At 46.7% G+C, this 15,424-nt stretch overlaps 1 protein-coding gene across 1 annotated transcript; it reads right to left on the bottom strand.

Annotated features, from left to right (window-relative positions):
• Positions 1-359: 359 nt before the first annotated feature.
• HTATSF1 (HIV-1 Tat specific factor 1) lies at positions 360-15,205 on the bottom strand. Its single transcript, XM_043571431.1, has 10 exons — positions 14,973-15,205; positions 14,548-14,793; positions 12,614-12,794; positions 11,924-11,971; positions 11,048-11,202; positions 8,726-8,889; positions 7,283-7,382; positions 4,011-4,100; positions 3,103-3,240; positions 360-2,617 (listed from the first exon to the last, which is right to left on the bottom strand). Exons 2-10 carry the CDS (start codon positions 14,731-14,733, stop codon positions 1,379-1,381), a joined length of 2,301 nt encoding a protein of 766 aa, XP_043427366.1. The 5' UTR covers positions 14,734-14,793; positions 14,973-15,205; the 3' UTR covers positions 360-1,378.
• Positions 15,206-15,424: the final 219 nt, after the last annotated feature.

Here is a 15,424-nt window from a genome sequence, read left to right as displayed (position 1 = left end):
AGAGCACGAGTGGGGGGAGGGGCAGAGAGAGGGAGGGAGAGAATCCCAAGCAGGCTCCAGTGTCAGCACAGAGCCCGAGGAAGGACTTGATCCTGTGAGCCACAAGCTCATGACCTGAGGCGAAATCAAGAGTCCAAAGCTCAACCGACTGGGCTCCCCAGGCGCCCCAGTAAATTTCTTGAGCTCTTTTACTGACTTATCCCTGGTGAAAATCCTGAGATTTAAGAAATCCCAGACATTAAAAAAAAAAGAAGAAAAGAAAGAAATCCCAGACATCAACTACAAAATTCTCAGCTTTGGCTTGAAACAGAACTTTTTTTTTGGTCTCAAGAGGGTAATGATTACACTTACAGACGGTATAATGAAAAAGCACCAAGGCAGTTTATTTTAATGCTTCTAATTCACGAGAGTAACTTCTTAATACTACATCAGAAGTCAATTCACCAATACTGAATCTGGAAAGCACAATGAAGAAAGACTCCAATTTTTATTGGGACTACACAACTGAACACAGTACTAGCCACCATGAATGCAGAACAAAAGCCGAAGTATGCATGACAAAAGTAGGTCTTCAACTCCAGGGGATCCACAAACCTCCGAAAAGTGTATACAAAAAAAGCCGTGTAGTGTGTGCATACATTTTTCTGGGGAAAGGTCTCATAACTCTAATCAGCTTCTAAAGGGGCCCCAACAGTACACAGATTTCTAACCTCCTCCGTATTTCCAATGAATGGAAGCTGTGGGCCTCAGGAAGTTCATTTTTGCACATCTACGAGTCAGTTTCCGGGGGAAGAGGGTGAAAGAGGAAAACAATTATCAAAGTAACTTGCCAGGACCGGGCAGGGAAAAACTCCAGAGTGTTATCTGCTTTATAAGTTTAGTAACATGTTCTGGTTTAGGGGAGGGGAAGTGGGGACGTAAGTTCTAGCGTAAGCGGGGAAGCAAGACGACTCCTACGGGCTTTTTCAAATCCTCACAAAAACCACACTTTAGTAAGAATTAAGCAATAGCGAGAATTTCAAATGCAATGTAACGCCGAGTCCTCTTATCAGTTTCAGCATATTCACAACTTATTTTTATTTTTGAGTATCACAAACTTCAATCAGAATAGTTTAAAAAACATTATTGTGCATGCAATTAACAAATCAGACAAAGGACAAAGTACCCAGCTTACTTGCATCATATTATGAAGTTTTAACTCAACGGCCAATGAACACAGATTTAGAATCATTGAGTACAGGTACGATGAAAACGTCACTGCATTACTCTGATGGCATCCTACCACGAGGCACGTGTGCATGTAACACTACTAGCAACTGCCCTGGAGCACAGGCAGAATGGAGCCAGGGGAAGCTCCCTACAAAGCAAGTGTAAAGGATTAAATGTCGTCTTCGACGTCGTCGTCGCTACTGAGGACAAAGCTGCTGCCTGTGGACAGGGGCCCCTCCTCCTTTGCGTTCCCCGAGCCCCTCACTGTCCCTCTCTCGTCAGAATCGTCGAACAGCTTCTCGTTGGAATCTTCATCTTCAAAGAGTTTCCCGTTGGAATCATCCTCTTCGAACATCTTTTCATCCACGTCTTCGTCTTCCTTTACCTCTACGCCCTCCTCGTCTTCTTTGTCGTCTGAATCTTCAAACATCTTCTCGTCGGCGTCTTCGAGGCCCTTTTCGTCGGCATATTCCTCGTCCTCTTTTTCGTCGGACTCGTCGTCAAAGACCTTCTCATAGGTGTCTTCCCCTTCTTCCTTTTCATCGGACTCTTCGTCAAACTCTCTCTCAGAGACTTCCTCGTCGAACACTCTTTCAGAGCTGCTATCTCCAAATTCCGATTTGTCAGAGTCATTGTCTTCGAACTCCCTGTCGAGAATGTTTTCACCAAATTCCTTGTCGGAGCCATCCTCTTCGAAATCCTTCTCGAGGCCATTCTCTTCAAATTCTTTTTCGGAGCCATCTTCAAACTGCTTTTCAGAGCAGTCTTCTTCGGATTCCCTTTCGGAGTCGTCTTCTTCAGACTCCTTTTGGAGGCTCTCCTCCTCCTCACCCTCCTTGCTGGGGCCATCTTGATTGGACTCCTTTTCAAGGCCATTCTCTTCGTAATCATTTTTGAGCCTCTTCTTTTTGGATTCCCGTTCGGGGCCATTCTCTTTAGACTCTGTCTTGGGACTACCCTCTTCAAACTCCTTTTCAGGACTGCCTTCTCCAGACTCTCTTTCGGGGTAGTCTTCCTCACGCTCTCTCTTGGGACAGCCTTCCTCAGACCCTGTTTTGAGGCAGCTTCCTTCAGATTCTTTCTGGGGGCCGCCTTCGGCCTCTTTTTCGGGGCCACTTTCCTCGGCACCTTTCTCAGAAGCATCTCCTTCAAATTCTCCCCCATCTTCGGTTTTTTCAAACTTCTTTTCATCTAGAGGCTCTTCAAATGCCATTTCAGTGGTGGCCTCTTGCGCATTCATCTTAGACGTGCTAGGGTGCTCTGAAAAATGCCTTACTCTGGAAGGCCCTGCCCTTTCCGAAGCACAGACGGAATTTGAACGCCGAAGGCCTCGGTTGGCCTCGGGAGCATTGAGGAAAGCCTCCCATCCTCTCAGCCTTTCCTCCCTTTCTCTTGTGGTCTCTTCCACCTGCGGAGAAATGGGAACTGCCGTCAAAATAAGTTTTAGGCAAAAAGAAGTGACGATCTCTCTGCATGCTTCTGATAGTGACGCAAGTACCTGATTTTATAAGGCGTCTCTTCTTAGGAAATGAGAGCATTCCTCTATCTCCGGTTTGCAAAACTTTAACATCTTGATTAGCTAGAGTGGATTTTAACATCGCTTGGATAAATGCCCAACACCACACACAGTACTCCAGAGATGTCTCACCAACGAAACCGGTAATATTTGAACTCTGCCTGTACTTCACTTATCACCATTCTGAGCACGCCTCCAATTTTTAGGCTTCTAAACTGAAAGACTAAAACGTTTTTCTTTCGAGGCTCTGAATGCAAAGTATTATTTAGAAGAAGTACTGTTACATTAAACCGATTAAACGGAACCCAAAGGACCACCAGCCCAGTATTTGTTGGTAAGGAAACAACTGCTGTGCCCTTGACGGTTACGGACTTTACCTGATAATCTGTAGTCCCATCCCACGCTTGCGCAGTGATTTGACGGCCGCCAAACCACCTGCCATCGAGAGTCTGAATACAATAATCAGCTTCCTCTGGATCTCTGAAGGACACGGAGGCCACACCATCTGGGTGTCTCTAGAAAGACAAGAGAAGGAATGAGACGATTAAAAATAAAACGCACACGTTTGACAAGACAGGCGCGTAGTGGTGGTGTTCTGATAACCCGAGCTTAAGCGTTTTCTGTACGAAGCCTTTCTTCCTTTGGACCCCAGCCCAGTGACCTGAAGCTAGCGGCTGCTTTAGCTTAATCTTGTTAATTAGGATTCCAAGCAGGATGTCCTTGGAAATGTTTCTACTGACAACCCTGTCTAAAGAGAGGCAAGATGGCAGAGCTGTTAACGAGTGTAGACTCTCAAGTCAAATAGCCCCAGTGGGGCTCTGCCACTTAGCAGCTGAGTGACCTTGAGCAAGGTGCTCGATCTAGCACCTATCACCCAACTACCTCAAAGGATCATGAGGGATTAGGCGAGGGAACATGTAACCTAACTCGTGTGCAATCGATAAATGGTGACTCTTTTCATTATTCTGTGTCGCTCTTGGACGTAAGAAACGGGTAACAAGGGGAACACACCGAAAAATATTTTGCTGGATTGTTCTTCAAATATGGAGGAGAATAATTCACAAAGAGGCGGAAATGCGGGCAAACAGGAAACCACCAGGTCTCACACATCTTTCCCGTGCTTTCTTTCATCCGACAGTATCTGACCATCCAGTGAAGCCCTGCCTTGCAATCCAAGCTCATCTAATTATTGCTAACAGATGACCACCACTAGATGGCAGCCACGAGTCTAAGATTTGGGGCCCGCTGACCTCTGGGAATAACTTACTAAACCGAAAGGACTTACATCAAAGAGAAGGAGCTTCCTAATTTGTCCGAACTTTGCGCACTCCACTCGAAGGTCTTCTCTGATCTCGTTCAGCACCAGTGGATCGTCCTGCAAGAAACACACGCGATTAAAACGGGCTTGCCCCCTTCTGTAAGTACACATCCTGAGAATCGAATTTCTCGCTCTGACCAGCCAACAGACAGACAAACAAAAAGAGGCTTTGCGTAAAATTAGCTATTCTTGTCTAAGGTCTACAAAATTCTAACAAGTCAAATGCCACCTCAGGCCGGCCCACTTTTAAGACGGCTGGACCAATGCCTCTACTTTACTGACCAAGGGAAATCAGGATTCTAGTAAAAACATACAAAAACTGGTTCAAAATATTTAATACATTTAGGCGGGATTCCACTGTTGGGGGTAGGGGCGGGGTGGGGGGGGGAGTAGCATCCTTTTCTTTATTTCCGTAGCAAAGTCTCGGGCCTTTCCTACGAGGATATCAAATTTGAGCCAAAATCTTCCTGTATCTCCCTTTTCATTTATACCAGCTTGAAAAATGAATATATCCTCACCGCTGTGTAGTATCCTGAAGCTTAAAGAGAACAGTTCCCTCCCGTAGGAAAACTCTTTAACAGAGCTGAAAATGGAAATTTTCAAAAGACACGCTTGGCAGGCAATGGGCTGGAGACTAAAAAATCAGACTGATGCACTGAAACCTTCTGCACGACTCTCCTAACTTTTTCCCAGGGTGGTGTTTTGTTTTCCCAGGAAGAAATAAACCATATTTCCAATCTAAACCTACACTGGCCAAGACGGTGGCCACTAATCACATGTGGCTACCGAGCACTTAAAATGTGGCTAGTTCAAACTGAGGTGTGTTCCAAGTCTGAAATGAACACCAGATTTTGAAGATTTGCCACTAAAGGGGGAAGAAAAAAACCGCACAATGTAACCCATTGATATTTTACATAACGTGTTGAAATTAAAAATATTTTGGATATATTGGGTTAAATAAATTCATCATTAAAATTAATTTCCCCTATCTCATGTTATATCTTTTTTTTTAACATTTATTTATTTTTGAGAGACAGAGAGACACAGAGCGTGAGCAGGGGAGGGGCAGAGAGAGGAGACACAGAATCTGAAGCAGGCTCCAAGCTGTCAGCACAGAGCCCGATGCGAGGCTCGAACTCACAAACTGCGAGTTCATGACCTGAGCTGAAGTCGGGACGCTCAACCGACTGAGCCACCCAAGCGCCCCTCATGTTATATCTTAACTGTGGCTACCAGAAAAATTTAAATCACACATGTGGCTCACATTATATTTCTATTGGACAGCACTGGTATACATAATGAGAAACTTACATCTGCATCGAGATTTTTTTTTTTAATTTGTTTTCAACGTTTATTTATTTTGGGGACAGAGAGAGAGCACGAACAGGGGAGGGGCAGAGAGAGAGGGAGACACAGAATCGGAAACAGGCTCCAGGCTCCGAGCCATCAGCCCAGAGCCTGACGCGGGGCTCGAACTCACGGACCGCGAGATCGTGACCTGGCTGAAGTCGGACGCTTAACCGACTGCGCCACCCAGGCGCCCCGTGCATCGAGATTTTTACTCGTCATCTCCTAGTATTCAAATTTGCCAGGCATTTAATTAATTAATTAATTAATTAATTATTTTTTGAGAGACAGAGTGAGCGAGCGTGTGTGAGCAGGGGAGGGGCAGAGAGAGGAGAGAGACAGAGAATCCCAAGCAGGCTCCACACTGTCAGCACGGAGCCTGATATGGGGCTCGAACTCACGAACCATGAGGTTATGACCTAGGCTGAAATTAAGAGTCAGACACTTAACCAACGGAGCCGCCCAGGTGCCTCTATCTATCTATCTATCTATCTATCTATCTATCTATCTATCTATTTTTCCATAATGTCTACACCCAACGTGGGGCCTCAAACCCACCACACGGAGCTCAAGAGTCACACGCTCTTCTGACTGAGCCAGCCAGGTGCCTCCAGACATGCATTTTTAAATAAGGCTTTGGAAAAAACAAACCAATAAATAAATAAATAAATAAGGCTTTGAATAAAATACTGGAGACCCTCTGAAGTTACGTTAAATATCTTAGTCTTCACATTGTTCACCCTGATACCAAAGAGTATTTTTTAGGCAGAGTGTTTCGAAGAGCGTGCATGTGTACCTGTGTGGTTTTTAAGCATTCGCCATTATCACTGCAAGCCTGAAGCAGTTCTGCTCTATTTCAAGCTTCTCCAGAATTCTACTAAGAGACATCGAACGTTATGTATTGCCCACATGTGTCTCCCGAATGATCTCAAAAGATACGCAGACCCCACAGGTGCACAGTGAACCCCGTCACATCGCTATCGGCCGGGCTGGAGCTCAACAGACCATTCCGGGGTCCTCTCGGAGGGGGCTACAATGAAAGGGCCATTCTGTTTAAATGCACAGAAGGACCTTGGTTGCAAGTGGATCATTTGTAAACCTGGAATTTTACGTTATGAACGGTTTTTTTCTTCTTCTGTAGCTTGTTATCTTTCCGTTTGCTTACCTTTTTACCTGTCACCTTTCTCTACCTTATGTGTAACTGGTTATCATGAATTTCGGAACCCAGGCAGGGAATGAAGAAAAGTTCTTTCACAAATTAGCCCACGGGTCTACGCAAGGAGACGACGAGAACAGGAGGCGGGACGCGGCACGAGGCGGCCCGGTTGGCGAGGCTATGTTTATTTGCGGTTCTTAGAATTGTACACGGGCGTTAGGTATTGCAAAGTCCTCCTGATAGCCACGGAACAATTCTGTCCGAGTTGCGTCTGGAAGAACAAACCTTCCCTACGTCAACACCAGGAGCTGCATTTCCTTAACCTGACGTCTCTTGAAGGATCAGACCTCCAGTACCAAAGCGAGGCAGGTGCTCATTTCCGGGTGTGAAATGACGCCCCGCCCCGAGCAGCCCGCACTTGCCGGACGGCGCTCAGAATCTACGAGCAGCGCCCGGAAATCTTTCCGTGATTATATTTTTAATGATTTCCCGTAAGCAGGGAGCTGCCACCTGCAGCCGCAGTGTGGGCGTCCCCTGGGAGACAGCTAAGGGAGCCCTAGGCTAACCACGGGAAAATCCGAACACTGCGGGGGACTCTTGGCTCCGTCTTCCTACCTTGCCGACCGCGTGGACGCGGAGGGCGCGGCACGAGACAGACGGGCGAGGGGAGCTCTGGGTTCCCCTGGGGACAAACAGCACAACCAGCGTCTCCGTCAGTGAGAATACCGCCTCCTACCTCAAAATCCATGGGATGGAACATATTCTTGATGATGACAACTCGTTCGTGGCGCATTCGGGACGGGCCAGCTGTTCTCTCGGGTCTCCAGTCCAGCTGCCTGGTGCAACAAAGCAGTAACAAGAAACTCAATTTTGTTTCGTAGGAGAAACTCAATTTTGTTTCATACTTGTGGGAGAGAAGACGAGGACTTGTTACAGTAATCCTCTACGGAGTATTTAAGGACGTTAAAGATGTGATTCCACAACAACAGTCCTATTCAGAGAACTCTCTAAAGTAAAAATAACGGGTGGGTCAAAGACGGACCCAGGGTCTTGAAATCCCCAGGACATATCTTTTTTTCAGAACTGCCGTCTGGTCACAAACATTCCATCGAGACTCCTGTAAAAGTGCTGGCTATTTAGCATTTATAACTATCCAGTATTTACGACTATGCTCTGAGGGCAAGAAACGTGTTCAAATCGTATTGGTTTTTAGCCGTTTTATGATTGCGAAGAACAAAATGCATTGAAATATGTGAACATAAAATCTGTTACAACCTTAAATTTTATTGGCAGTCTTTATAAAATTGGTAGGTAGTTAGTCCACCTGTTCCCATAAAAACGATAGGACATCACAACTAAATGCTTTCTTGATCCTTTTACCGCTGGTTTGAGCGTAGTGTTAGAAGTGTTATCGGAACTGACTCTGAGAAAACAAAGCACTTATCGTTTTGGCTAACTTCTTAAAACTAGCAGATTTCAAAAAGCATACTACCCAGCCAATTGGAGTGGTAGAAATTTGATGGCATCACGTACACACCACGGACAACCACACAGTAAATATAGTGATAAAAGCTATTGTTTCCTGGGGCGCCTGGGTGGCTCAGTCAGTTGAGCGTCCGACTTTGGCTCAGGTCACGATCTCACGGTTCGTGAGTTCGAGCCCCGTGTCGGGCTCTGTGCTGACAGCTCGGAGCCTGGAGCCTGCTTCGGATTCTGTGTCTCCTTCTCTCTCTGCCCCTCCTCTGCTCTGTGTGTCTCTCTCAAAAATAAACATTAAAAAAAAATTTTTTTTTTAAAGCCATCGTTTCTAATTTCCAACGCCTGTCGACGAGCCCATAGCCTACACATACCACGTTACCTCCTAGTGTAGCTGATGTCCATTCGCACCAAAAGTGAACTACTGGCTCTGATATAGCAACCTCAACTGCTTTATTTAATCCGATGTTCAACTTCTTCCAAAGAGTCTCACTCAAGCCCACGTCGTATTACGGATAAACACACCAGAAGATACAAACACGGCCAGATCATCCCACCGCACAGATCACCGAAGCCCTCTGACAATCTAATTAAGCAATAATTCAGAGGCGTATTTGATGGAAGAAAACTAGGCGGCTCTACCAAAAACGTGCTCTCGGATATTTACAAGAAATCTTTCAAAAAGGAAAACAAAACCACAAACTTTTGCTGCAGAGACAGCTTTTTCTTGTAGTCTTTGCACTTCTTCTTCTTCTTTGAGGCATCATATTCCCCCTTCAGCTGAAACGTTGCCACTTCGACATGTAGCTTGTAGCCTCGAATTTCATCTTCATCCAAAAGTTTTAATGCGAGATCCACGGACTCCCTCTTTATAAAGGTAAAAGGAGACAGTCAGGAATTTGCACACTCACCCGAAACCTCCGGGAGCTTTTCTTGGGGAATGAGGACCACACACACAATCAAGGTTTCATCACTAACTACCTCCTTTGAGGTAAAGAAGCAGAGAGAGTGCACTCTGGACGCGGCTGTCCCCCAACCAGCTATGTGAACTTGGGCAAGGTATTCAATTTCTTCATCTGTCAAATGGGAAGAGAAAGGCCTTCTTTGCAGGGTGCTTGATAAGATTAAGAGGAAGAATGCACACAAGAGACAGGGACCGGCATGGAGTGGGTGCTCGATGAATCACGTCGTTATTGGAACAATCAGTAGGGTTGTCCCATGGAGTCTCAATGTCTCAATGAGGCAAATGGACTCGCGTGACTTCTAAGGTACCTTCCAGTTTTAAAATGCTAAAACAGTCCTCCTTAAAAGGCTAGATGCCTCAAGAACTGGGAAGAGCACAGCCAGCCGTTACTTTTTTTGTTCCCCAGTTAAAATGGAGGTCTGTGAGACAGTGTGAAGGTGATTATCTGACAGCTTGGACATTGAATACGTTTGCAGGTTCTGGGCAAAGGGGGCGGCCGGCGGCCCTACACAGAGTTCAAGATCTGAGGACCCGAGGAGGACACGAAAAGTAACTGAACTCGGCCGCACAATCAAAGGCGGATCCCAGAACAGTGATTTTTTTTGGAGCTTAATTTACTGGTTGGCCGACCTTGTGCTGTTACAGATCCTAAAACTGTATATACAAAGTTACTCAAAACCTCGTTTTTCTCTTTAAAAAAAAAATGAAAAATCCAATCCAACTGGGGCGCCTGGGTGGTTCGGTCAGTTAAGCTTATGACTGTTGGTTTCGGCTCAGGTCGCGATCTTGTGGTTTCGTGGCTTTGAACCCCACGTCGGGCTCCGGGCTGCCAGCGCAGAGAGAGGGATTTTCTCTCCCCCACCCCCCCCTCTGCCCCTCCCCCACTCGTGCTGTCTCTGTCTCTCTCGAAGTAAAGAAATAAACAAAAAAAAATTTTTTTTAAGAAAATCCAATCAAACTCTAAGAATCGGTTTACAGATTTTTAATAACCCTTGAAGAACTCGTAAAACCCTCAGCTCTCCTTGTATTTGAAAATTAATAACTGCCTATAAAGGTCATACTCACGTATGGCCCCGTCACGTTCAAGAACCAGACCCAAAACCTATCTTCCGGAGAGCTGTCGGCTTAACCCTCCCCTTCCCCCCCCCCCCCCCCCGGCCCCATCTGATTTCACTGAAATGTTGCACACTCGCAACACACGTGTGGCGTTGATACTGTTGTTGGGTCACTACGATTTTACTGCGTTAATTATTTTTCTCCTTCCCTGACATGGGTACCGGTCATCAATGTGCCCACTGCTTCTGTACCCTGCAGTCATGCAGAACGCGTGCCCCTAAGGTGAGAGGCGTTCCAGAAACAATGACTACCTTTGACGCGGGGCTTTCCCTGTGCAATTTATGCTACCACGCACACATCAAGTTCTGCAAGTTTCTATCAATACCGCCCTCTCTTCGCTCCCATCGAAAATGCATTTCAAAACAGTAAGCGGACCCCACCGTCTCCTTTAGGGTCTAATTCAGGGCTCAGAAGACTTCTGCAAAGGGCCAGCTGGTCGATATTTTAGGCTTTGTGGGCCACGTGCTGTGTGCCTCAACCACTCAACTCTGCCGCTGGAGCCCGAAGGCAGCCACAGACAAATGAGGAACCGAATGAATGAATGTGGCCACGTCCCAGTAAGACTTTATTTACAGAAACAGGCAGTGGGGCTGGAGTCTGCCAAACCTTGGTCCAATTCATTCCAGGGGGCAAATAAAATGTTACTGCCTTTCTTTTCTTTGTGGATTTTTAAAATGCGTTCTGAGCAGACTTTATGCCTATACTCCTAGAGAGATCTCTGCAGTGAGAATCCTTTCAAGACAAAAGTAGCACTTCAGTCACAGGACTTACGTAACACCTTGACCTGGTAACGTACTTTCCTAAAAGAACAATAACCTCGCCGACGCGATCCACACAGGCACAATCTGAAATTTCAGTTTTCTTTCGCATCCTGTTTTGAATAGTTCTCAGGCCTGGTTCCTGAGTTACACATGGAACGACGAGAAACTTGACCACATAACTAACCTTCAAATAACAGCAAAGACCATCTCCTTTAAGATTTCCTTGGTTATCTTTGTAAAGCTTGACCTTAAATTCTTCTGTTTGAGGATCTCTCATAATAATGCCAAACTTGGACATGAGCTGTATAAATTCATCCACTGTAATGTCTGGAGGCAAACCTGTAACACGAGGGGAAAAAAATTACAAAGGCATGTACAATGACAGTGAGGGCTATGTAAGCATTCCACCAGCTAGAAATCTACAACTCAAAAAAAAAAAAAAGAAATCTACAACTCAGATGAACATAATTTCCATTTTTTTTTTTTTTTTTTTTTTTTAGAAAGAGAGAGCGAAAGCGAGAGTGGGCCAGGGAGAGGGGCACCGGGGGAAAGAGAGAGAGAATCTCAAGCAGGCTCCATAGTCAGCAGTGCCCGATGCGGGGCTCCCATCCCATGACCCTGGGGATCATGACCTGAGCTGAAACCAAGAGTCAGACGCTTCACCGACTGAGCCACCCGGACCCCCCACAATTTTGATTTTCTAAATGCACGTAAAAAATCTCCCAGCTACAGAATTGAGGAAATTTCATGTTTTCATGTATTCAAATATACATTAAAATCACGGTTTGCTTAAGCCTTGTATCGCTGAAGGGGCAAACTGTCGTAAGTTACGTAAAGCAGACCCAAAGCATGCAAAGTTACACACAACTTAATTTTTCTCAGCTCTGTAACTAACAAAAGCCAAATTCCTCACAAACGCAAGCAGTCGAACAAAAAAGTGACACAATGATAAAAAACCAACAGATTTTAGAAAAGCAGAAAACTAAAGAGCACTTTGTGAAAAAAAAAAATCTCAAAACCAGGTATTTTCTTTGCTAACTTTGTTTGAGGGTATACGTACCAGACACATATACATTTGTATTTCTGTCTTCTTCAACATGAAACCATCCTAAAAATGGAAAAAAAAAAAAAAAGAACACATGCAAGAAAAGGTAAGAGTCGCACTATGAAACCAGGCAGTTTCTTGAAACTTCCAGGACTCTTTTCTTATCCTTAGCACAAGAGAGACTGACTCAAATCACTGTCCAGCTTTCAAAGTACTGGATCTTTTGACACACAGTTTCAGAACCCTGTCTGAAAAAGTATGGCTCGTTATCTCGGTTCTTTATGCTTCTCATGCTGCCTTAAAAAGACACTCATCCTTGAGCTGACTTTAGGCTGGGGCATGTGTAAGTTGCTTCTGACTCCAATCTGCTGTGTTAGACATGGCCAAGCTGAGACAAAATTGCCTTGAGTTCAATTTAACTCAAAACGTGTAACAAAATTACCTTACAAGCAAAACCTTTGATAATCCCCTAGCAATAGCTCTAGTTTGCAGAGGAGGAAACTGAGGCACAGAACTGCAACAGCCTACCCAATGCCCGCGAGTTAGTGCGAGAGCCAATATATGAACCCAAATAATCGTATCATTAAAAAGCTCTCATCTTATGCCTCCTTCAAGCGGGTATTATTCTCCCAACAGTAATTATATATGCACATAACTAACATCAAAAATTTTCACATTCCTGTTTTGCAAGTTAAATCCACTTGCCTGATTCGGCCTTTCTCTTTTCTCCCCTCTTTTTGGGATCACTGGGTTCAGGGGTTTTTCTCTGAGGAGGTTCTTCTGCAGTCCTGGCAGTGGCTTCTTGTGCATTTGCTGTGGAGCTAGACGCCCCATCGTTAGAAAAGCCATAGTTGGCCTGATACGTAGCAATGAAATCTTCAGTGATCTAAACAAAAAATTCAGCACACACACATACAGAAATTCAAAAATGTTTTCTTCCCAGAAAAAGTTTAACATTGTGTTAAATGGCAACATGGTTATACAACTGGACCCAGAAGTGTTTCTGCAGATAACGGCTGTCGTGATTACAGTGTAAATACAAGAAGAGTCACCTTACACAGAAAAGGTGCCTAAAATGATTAAACAAACAAACAAAAAAAAAGACACGGGCACTTGAGTTATCAACACGAAACTCTGAGACGCTACTGGCATTTTAAGTGATGTTGGCCCGGTTTCTAGTTGTTTCATTTATAAATCACTACCTCTCTACGGTCTACTTGCCGAAGGCTAAAGTACATACAACAAAGGAAGGACCAGATAACAATAAAACAGAACAAAAACCAACCGTCAGCTAAGAATCTAACAACGGAACCCAGTTTTCTTTTGCTACAGAGATACACAGAAGTGTACGCACACCAAATATCTGAGTATCTGCGCGCAGAGAGGACGCAGAATGGGACTGATTCGCTACACAGAGAATAAAGCTAACAATTACAAAACCAAATGCTTATTTTAACTCTTTCACTAATGAAATCACACGACCATTTAGTGCCAGAACAAATTAAGAACAAATTCAGCTCACATCTACCCTCCTGGCTTTTAGGGAGGTGGGGGGGGGGGGGGAAGCACAGGCGCACAACGAAAGAAATGAGAGTTCTATCTTCATTCTGATCAATGTTATGCACATTTAAAACTCCAAGTTTGAAGAGGTATGGGCTTCCATAACATAAAGAGACAGAGTCACAAATGAATCCACGATCAGACTATTGTGAAAAGTACTCAGAAACCAAATCTGCACTGGCGTTGGCACCGCAATACAAGCAAAATGAGAAATTCAACAAGGTTGAGGGAATGGAATATATATACACAAATACAAAATGGAAAATAAAAACGTTGAAATAAGTAATTTTAAGAATAACAGTCAAATGACACAGTGGAGGCACGGTTTATATTACCAGCCTGCAAGCTGATTCGTGTGCTTCTGGTATCTTTTTCCACCCCTAGGAGACTTTGATTAACAGGATACTTCGACCGAAAAGTTTACAGAACAAAGTTAACACCAGTTACGTTACTTCCAAGCTGGGATAAGATACTCAATTTCCAAGCACTCTACACAAATCGACACAGATCTCGGTAACTATTCTTTGCCCCTCTAGTCCTATTCCTGTGGCTATTCAGTTCAAACACACACGCCTAGGGACACAATTCAATAGGAAGGAGAGTTACAAAGTTGACTCCAAAAACAGATACAAATGGCCACTTCCCCCCCCCCCCCAAAACCAAGAAGCTGCATTTTGCACACAGTACATCAGCTGAACAAACATCTGAATTTCCTAGGGTAAGTGAGGTTGCCTATGTTAGATTAACAACTACTAAATTTGCTCTTGGTGTGTTTCCTCTTTGCAATAAAAAGCAGTCACCGATGCAATAACCAACTGTGACCTTCACAGACAAAATTCATAAGGCAGAGAAGAGCCTTAAGAATTAAATTGCATTTAAGGCATCTCGTACCGATTTACGTTTCTCTACACACCGGTTCTGCAACAGACACAACAAAAAGAAACGTCGCGACCCGTGGCGGGGGGGGGGGGGGCGGGGGCGCTAACTCGGGACCTCAGCAAAGAAAACGGAAAAGGGACGCCCCGCGAGGGCTGGCCAGGAGGGCCCGCTCTGCAGTGGCGCCCGCGCCACGCTCCTACCTTGGGGAACCAAGCCTTCTTGTCCAGGTCCCACTCGTACGGGGTGTCAGCCGGCTGCTGCCCGAAAGAATCGGGCTGTCCGTCGGGTTCCTTCTGGGTGTCAGCGTCCTTGGCATCGCCGTACAGTTCTTGCATTCGCAACTGCTCGTCAAACTCGTCGTTCCCATCCAAGTTGTTGCCGCTCATGTTGCCGACTTAGGAAAGGGACGATCCCGGCGAGCGTGGAGGCCCAGATGCTGCCGGAGGCTACAGAGAAAGGCAGGGTCGGCCGCGCTCGGCCCGCGCCCGCCGCCCCCCGGCACGCCTCCCCGCGGCGCCCCAGCAGCCCCCGGGAGATCGGGGCCGCCCGGCGCCCGCACCGCCCCCCTCGCCTCCCGCCCGCTGCGCGCGCCGCTTGCTGGCCGCCTGGCCGCGCCGCCGCCCACCTGGCTCGCTCCGCGGGGCCTCGGCGCCGCGGCTCGACCCCGGCTGTGGCAGGAGCGCGCACGCGCACGCGCGCCGCCGCCGCCTTCGCCGCCGACCCGGTCCGAGGCGCTCGCGGCCCCCGCGGCTCGCGCGGCACGGTCTGGAGCTGGCTGGCCGACTGGGGCCCGCTCAGGCTGACGCAGTCGCCATTGTTGGCGCGTCGCGACGTCGCGGGTCGCGCCGACACGCCTCCGGTGGCGTCAGAAACCGCCGACGCGGACGGGAGGGCGGGCAGGCGGCTCAGGGGCCCCGGAGGCGGGGCGTCAGGCGCGCAGCCGTCCCGCCCCGCTGCCCACCCGGGCCTCCTGGGCTGGCGGCGCGGGGACTGCGGGGGGCCGCGGGGGGCCGCGGCGCCTCGGGACCTCGGGCTCCGCGGGGGCCGCGGCGGGCGGTAGCGGGAGGCGTGGGAACG

This window comes from Prionailurus bengalensis, chromosome X (genome assembly GCF_016509475.1).
Source record: "Prionailurus bengalensis isolate Pbe53 chromosome X, Fcat_Pben_1.1_paternal_pri, whole genome shotgun sequence".
Taxonomy (NCBI): domain Eukaryota; kingdom Metazoa; phylum Chordata; class Mammalia; order Carnivora; family Felidae; genus Prionailurus; species Prionailurus bengalensis.
Note: the sequence above shows the minus strand (reverse complement) of the source record. Positions and strands in the feature narration are given on the sequence as shown.

Excerpts from the sequence above, each read along its gene's own strand:
- HTATSF1 (XM_043571431.1), bottom strand. The coding sequence starts at position 14,733 with ATGAGCGGCAACAACTTGGATGGGAACGACGAGTTTGACGAGCAGTTG. Across the intron at positions 11,972-12,613 it reads AAAGAGAAAGGCCGAATCAG|GATGGTTTCATGTTGAAGAA; the intron begins GCAAGTGGATTT and ends TTCCATTTTTAG. Across the intron at positions 4,101-7,282 it reads TCCATCCCATGGATTTTGAG|GACGATCCACTGGTGCTGAA; the intron begins GTAGGAGGCGGT and ends TGTTTCTTGCAG.